The following is a 7,015-nucleotide window of genomic DNA, read 5'->3' as shown; positions in this document are numbered from 1 at the left end:
AAAGACCCCGCCCCGTCCTTGCTCCCCGCCCCCGGTCGACCGCGCGGTCTCAGCGTCCTCCGCTGGGCTGTGCGCACCGGGCCGGGTGCAGAATTCTTCGAGCGCGGTGGGGCCGGGTGCGCAGCGCGGGGACCGGTTCTGGCGCCCATTTGCTCAGAGGGGCTTGTTTGCCGGGCTTGTTGCCGGGCGGCACCTGGTGTCTCAGCCTCCTTTCCTAATTTTCCCGAGGAGGCAACCACACCCCCCCCCTAAGTGTTCCTGGAACTCTGACCCTCAGTCCTCGCTGTCTTCCCCACCTCTGCCCGCCCCGCCACTGTCCTCAGCGTCGCCCTTTTCCCGGAGCCCCTGTGCAACCGCAGCCTGGCACCTGGGTCCCTGGCTCGACTGGAGCCATGCGGGAGTTGTGTGCAGAGACCGGTAGTGGATGTGACCTCCAGCTGCCCCCCACGGCCACCCACACCAGCGCGCTCCAGGCATTACCTGCCCTGGTCCCCACTATGGTCCTTAGTCTGCATTTCTCCTGGTTACAGCAACGAGGCCAACACAGGCCTGTGCCTCCCTCCCTTCCCTTGGTTCTCCACAGCTGAAGGGCTGAATGGGCACATCTGTCCAGGGGCCTCTCTGCCTAAACTCTCCAGGGGCTCCCCTCAGCCTAGCCGGTGCACCCTGCTCCAGGATGAGGGCCCTAAGCATGCAATGCCCCAGGGAAGGGATCATTTTAGGTGGTAGGCTGACCTGGCATTCAAGAACCAAACCAGAAAGTGAGTGTTACCCTCTCTGTCTTTCTGATAGCGCCCTCAGGTTGAGACTGTGCCAACCCTTGTGTCACCACTTTCCCCATTTGAACCTTAAGAACAGCCCTAAAGGGAAATACTATTTAGGAGCCTGTTTCCTAAATGCAAAACTGCATACGGCACAGACCCAGGGCCACAGTGCTGGGCAGTGGCGCCCTCGATCTGATTAGTCAATTCCCAAGGGGAAGAGACAGTCCGTGAGGAAGCTTCTCTCTGGCCCAGAGGAGGTTCTGCGGCACGCCCCGGCATTCAAGCTCAATCCTGGGAGGGACAGAGGTGACGAAAGGAATTTGTATGTGATTTTGTGGCTCCCTTCCATGTCGGGAAGTCAACGGATTCTCATTTTCAGTGATGCTAAAAACTTTGCTTTTCATATAAATATATTTAAGTAAACAGGAATTGTTTAAAAGAAAATGTTAAGCAAAATCCTGGTGCAAGTGACAGCAGAGATGGCAGGCATCTTCCTGTATCTGTTTTGAGGACATAGATTGCCTTGCTCATGGCTGTCTGTCCCTACTGCCCTTCCCTCCATTGTGGGAAGAGAGGATAACCCTCTCTGGGAAACAGGTCACCTGCTCCCGCAGTCGATGAGGACAACACAGGACACACAGCCAAGACACTAGGACTGGTTTATTTGTGTGGAAGGAGCAAAATGTCTCCTATACTAGATATGATTATAAACTAAGACCTAATATGATACATGACTCCCTGTGTCCCAGGCGTCATGCTAAGTTCTTTGCATGTATTCAATCATTTCATCCTATGGGCCAGATGCTATTATTTCGCCCTTTTTAGAGGGGAGGAGACTGAGCCACGGAAAGATTATGTCTCGGGGCTCTAAGTGACACAGGTGGGGTTGGCCCTCACGCAGGCAGACTGCAGGATCATGCCCTCCCCACCCCCCATGACTCCACATGAAAGATGAGCTCTCTCAACACCAGGCCCAGAGGCAGCGGTGGGATGGGCACTGAGCTGGCAGTGGGATCCCCATGCAGAGCTCTGTGACCTCTCTGGGCTTCAGGTTCCCATCTCGCAACCAAGGGCAAAGGGAGTCCATCTCCAAGATCCTTCCAGCTTTGGACTGTGATGGGCGCCATGTAGCATCCAGTGACATTGTGATCTGCCTGCTGTGGCCAGGGGTGAGGTCAGCTGTAGCATAGCTTCCTTCATCCTGTTATTTTCCAGCTGGGTGACCTTGGGCAGGTTGCTTACCCTCTCTGGAAGATGGCACAATCACTCCAGCCTCTTCCTGTTTGCTGTCTCAGTCTCTGGGTTGTGTGAAAACCATAAGACCTGAAGGCTGGAAAGGCTTTTGCGTCTGTCCAAATGCCTTGGCAGCGTCTTATCCTAGCAGGCTTATTTTAGGTCATCCACACTCTCCCTGCCACAAAGTCAGTAAATTTTGAATCCCACCCTTAACCTCCACCCAGAGTCATGCTTCCAACCAATGAGCCTTTCCCCAAGACGCTGTTGGGATTCAACAGGATTCCGTCTCCAGGAAAGTCCCTGTGAACAGGTGATCCTAAGGACCCCGTGTCTGAAGCCCTAGCAAGGAGCCAGGATGCTGTCTCCTTTAATTCCTCACTGTGACATGTAAGTCCTCTTTAAATTTGAGGAAACGGAGGCTCAGAGAGGTAAAGCTGCTTACCCAGGTGGCATGGCCAGGAAGTAGCCTGGTGGGCTGTGAACCAGGTACGCCTGACACCAACACCCACTGACTCGGCACAGGGCACCTGTGGGCAAGCGTGTGCCTGCCTTCCAGGCCACTGGACTCATCCTTCTCTTTGGTGGAACATCAAATAGCAATTCCCTGCACAGATAGCCAGGGGGGCTAACCACTGGAGGGAATTAGGAGTCTCTCAGCCCCTCACTCCTACCTAATAAAGGCCACGATGCCCACAAGCTGTAGAATCCACCACCCTACCCCCTGCAGGGGCGGACAGGAAGTACTTCACCTGGAACCAGTTCTCGGGTCCATTGTTAGCGAGAAATGCCTGGGCACTTCACTCCAAAGCACCGGTCTCTTTGCAGGTTTCAAGGAGCCGAGGCTGGATTTGGAAGGAGGGACTTCCAAAGATTCAGAGCCACCACAGGAGCTCTCAGGGGATCAGGTGTCCCGTCAGTGGCCCTGGGCAGGGAAGAGGGAGGGTTCCCTGTGGGGATGTCAGGGGCCATGCCATGCACAGTGTGCTGCGTAGCCCACACACAGGGATGTTTGTGAATTATTCCAGTGTTCAAATCACACCTTCCGTGAATAAGTTGCAGCGTTTTTTTGTTTTGTTTTATTGAGGTAACACTTGTTTATAACATTATATAAATTTGGTGTTGAGCAGCATTTCTAAATCTCTGGTTTTATTCTTTGTTCTTCAGTTATTGAAATGATAAGTGTTCACTTTAAAAGTGGGATTTGTATATTGTGTCCTCTTAAAGTTTTTCTTAGGAAGTCATTTTATTTGACCAAAGTTTACATCTCTGTTAGAAAATAAACAGGTCCTTTAACTCAGTGGCTTACCAGCAAGTCCCAAGTAGAAGTCACACGGGGGGGAATGAAGTCCGCCCTCACTGTACTTTGGAGACCTAACATCACCCAGGACTGAGGTTTGGCAGCAGATCCCCAGACAATGAAAATGAGACACTGAGAACTTTCTGTGCCGTCAAGACTTACAGTGAGAATAGAGGGGAACCTGTGTCTCGCCCGTTCCCTTCTGTCACGTGGATGATGTTTCCATTTTTCGCCGAGGAAGTGAAGCTCAGAGAGGGATCCTAACTTGCTTCAGGCACTTGGTTTGTTAGGGGCTAGTCTTTGGGACCAGAACCCAGGTCTCTGCAGTTTCCCACCCTAATTCCCCATCCCAGTCATGGTGGCCACAAAGTCCCTTATTTCCAAGGCACATAAAGGAAAAAGGAGCCAGAATAGAGTCAACAACTTTTATTCAAATTCACAGATTTCATAGAAACAGGAAGGTTGTAAAAGGTTAGGGTTGTATCAAGAAATGTTTAAAGTAGTAGGGTTGTATGTGTTAGTAGGTGTATGTGTGTGTATGTGTTGCTCTGTTTCCTTCGGGAACAGGCTCTCCCCGACATCAGGCGCAGCAGCTGCACTTGTCCAATGCCCCTTTGCAGACGCAGCCCTGGGCACACCTGGCACAGCCCCCGGGGCAGCAGGAGCAGCAGCCTGGGGAACAGAGGGCAGAGGGAGAAGTCAGAGCAGATGTTACCAGAACCTCCGTTCCCAACAGCAGGCCTGGCACCAGCTCTGCCCTGGGCCTCGGGGGACCCTGAGGTTAGGATGGCATGCTCTGTCCCAAGACAATTGGTAGAAACTTTGAGTAAGGTCCTACCCACTAGGAAAAGGGTGCCCTGCACCATCTGAGTCCTGAATAGGCCAGAATGCCTGGAGAGAAACTTGGCATCAGGAGGCTCGGTGGGGGAGGCCAGCTCCCCACTCCTAAGAATCCTAAAATGAAGTGCGGAAAGTCTTCAAGATCAGAGAGGGGCAAACCCCTGCTAGAGTAGTGCCCAGGAGGGCCAGGGAAACCTAGGCTGCCTGGACAGGACAGGGCTGCACCACCAGGTCAGAGAAACCACACGTGGTCACCAAGTTCAGGGGAATAAAGTGCTCAGAAAACTGGAAGGTTCCAAAGGCTGCATCAGGAGATAGGAGACCTAGGCTCTTGTCTGGCTCCATCCTTGAGACTATTTGGTGACCTCTCTGGGCTCAGTTTCCCCATTCCAGAATGAGAGGTTGGGACTCAACCATCTGTAGGGCTCCTGAGCTCTGATTCTGACTCAGGTGCTGAGGGCAGGGGTGTAGGGAAGAAGAGTTATTGGCCTGCTCCTGCCTGCTGAGCTCTGGGCTCCCTGCTCTGCCTCAGCCCCACCCCAGACCCCCAGAAGGGCCCACACTCACTCTTCTTGCAGGAGGTGCATCTGCACTCTTTGCATTTGCAGGAGCCGGCACAGGTGCAGGAGCCACCTGCCAGGAAGGAAAGCCAGGCAGGGAGTCAGGAGCTGATGCAGACACAGCAGTTGGTCCCCAAACCCTCTGTGCGCCCTCCTCTGTCAAGCCCAGCCCTAGGAGCTGCTGTCCCACTGCGGGCACATAGAGAGAAGCCCCCCATCTCTTCCTCTGCTGGGAAAGGTAGGTCCCCCCCTGATGTTGCTCCACAAGGAGGGTCCCAGGCTCCAGAGCCACCCCGAGAGACTGCGGCCACGGCCTTAGGTCCTGCACCCCGAAGAGGCAATGTCCCCAGCTCCCACCCAGTCCTGGCAGCTCTGAGGCCTGGACACAGCACTGGGTCCCAGTCCAGCAGCTCCCTGACCTCGAGATGCACAGCCTGGAGCCTCAGTACCCTCAACTCGAGACAGAGGCCCAGGAGCCTGGAAATGCTCTCAGGAGCTTGGCCAGGTGAAAGCACTGCACGTGCTAACTGAAGGAGGCCACCTCAGCTCAGACTCCCTCCTCCACCCCAGGATGTCTGTCCTGCACCCGGGAAAGGTGCATCCTAAGGCTCAGAGCCCGGCGTCCCCTACCTGTGGGGCAGGAGCAGTTGGGGTCCATTTCAAGCTGACGTGAGGCCGGAGGTACCAAGCTAGCAACGACGATGCACTGGAGTTAGTTGTAGGCGTGGTGGAGCCCAGGAGCACCTGTGCTCACTTTATAGGCAGAGCAGGAGGCCCGGGCGCAAAGGCCCCGCCCCGTCCTTGCTCCCCGCCCCTTGGCGAGCGCGTGGCCTCAGTGCCCTCGGCGGGGCTGTGCGCAACGCGCCGGGTGCAGGATTCCTGAGTGCAGCTGGGCCGGGTGCGCCGCGCGGCCGCCGGCCCTTTGATGCTCTGTGGTGGGCAGGGGCTTCTGTGACGGGCGGCACACCATGTCCCAGCCTCCCTGCCGCCTCTTTCGCAATTTACCCAAGGGGGCAGCCATCCCGCCCCCAAGCGTTCCTGGAACTCAGACCCTGAACTCTAGGCGTCTTCCCCACCCCGCCCCCGCGTCATTGTCCTCAGGTTAGCCCTGTCCCGGAGACCGTGTACAACCCCCGCCTGGCGCTCATGTGTCAGGCTTGGCTGGAGCCGAGAAGTTGTTTGCAGAGACAGCTAGTTGATGTGGCAACCCCTCCTTCACTCCCAGCCCCCACCCTCTTATGGCCGAGGAGTGGTCTGGTGGTCTGTGAACCACAATGCCTGACACCAACATCCATGGACTAGGCACAGGCTTCTGAAATCCCCTCTTCACACAGGGCACCTGTGGGCAAGCCTGGTCCTCGGGGGACCTCGTGGTCCTCAGGGGTCCCTGAGGTTAGGATGGCATGCTGTGTCCCGAGACAATTGGCAGAACCTTTGGCAAAGGTCCTACCCACTAGGAAAAGGCTGCCATGCACCATCTGAGTCCACAACAGGCAGTAAAACCAAGAGAGGCAGTGAAAGGGCCCCTGGGGGAATGGAAGGCCAGCCGCCCAGAACCATCAAATGAAGTGAGGACAGTCCTCAAGGTCAGAGAGGGGGCCAACCCCTGCCAGAGCAGCGCCCAGCAGGCCCAGGGAAGCTCAGGGCTGCCAGCACAGGACACGGCTGCACCAGCAGGTCAGAGAACCACGCCATGGTGACTAGGTCATGGTCATAGTGCTTCAACTCCTGAGAGCATTAAGAAAGCTGTCTCGTGAGGCAGGAGACCCAGCACCAGTACCAGGACTAGCACCATCTGGCCTCAGGTTCCCCGTTCTTGAAGGAAGGCTGGGGCTCAGGCATCTTTATAGCTCTTTCAGCTCTGATCCTGAATCGGTTGCTGAGGGAAGTGGATGCCAGCAAGAGGGCTCCTTGGCTGCTCCTGCCTGCTGAGCTCTGGGCTCCCTGCTCTGCCTCAGCCCCACCCCAGACCCTCAGAAGGGCCCACACTCACTCTTCTTGCAGGAAGTGCATCTGCACTCTTTGCATTTGCAGGAGCCGGCACAGGTGCAGGAGCCACCTGCCAGGAAGGAAAGCCAGTCAGGGTGCAGTGAGGCTGACGTAGGAGACACAGCAGTGGGTCCACACATGCTTTCTGCTCAGGGCACGGGCCAGACGGGGGAGCTCCTGTCCCACTCAGGGCAGGTGGAAGTCTCACCCATCATCTCTCCCCACAGGCCAGGATGGCCAAATGCTCTCCTGTGTTGACCCCCCAGGGCCTCATGGCTGAGCCCAGCAGAGGCCATGTCCCCTGCCTCCAACCAGCACAGGCAACTCAG

The 7,015-nt window shown here is 56.0% G+C and overlaps 1 protein-coding gene across 1 annotated transcript; it reads right to left on the bottom strand.

The window, feature by feature from the left end:
• Positions 1-3,708: 3,708 nt before the first annotated feature.
• Positions 3,709-5,774, bottom strand: LOC111767444 (metallothionein-1A-like). Its single transcript, XM_023637024.2, has 3 exons — positions 5,328-5,774; positions 4,705-4,770; positions 3,709-3,969 (listed from the first exon to the last, which is right to left on the bottom strand). The coding sequence occupies exons 1-3, from the start codon at positions 5,353-5,355 to the stop codon at positions 3,878-3,880; spliced, it is 186 nt and encodes a 61-aa protein (XP_023492792.1). The 5' UTR covers positions 5,356-5,774; the 3' UTR covers positions 3,709-3,877.
• Positions 5,775-7,015: the final 1,241 nt, after the last annotated feature.

The sequence above is a fragment of the Equus caballus genome, chromosome 3, assembly GCF_041296265.1.
Source record: "Equus caballus isolate H_3958 breed thoroughbred chromosome 3, TB-T2T, whole genome shotgun sequence".
Classification (NCBI taxonomy): Eukaryota; Metazoa; Chordata; class Mammalia; order Perissodactyla; family Equidae; genus Equus; species Equus caballus.
Note: the sequence above shows the minus strand (reverse complement) of the source record. Positions and strands in the feature narration are given on the sequence as shown.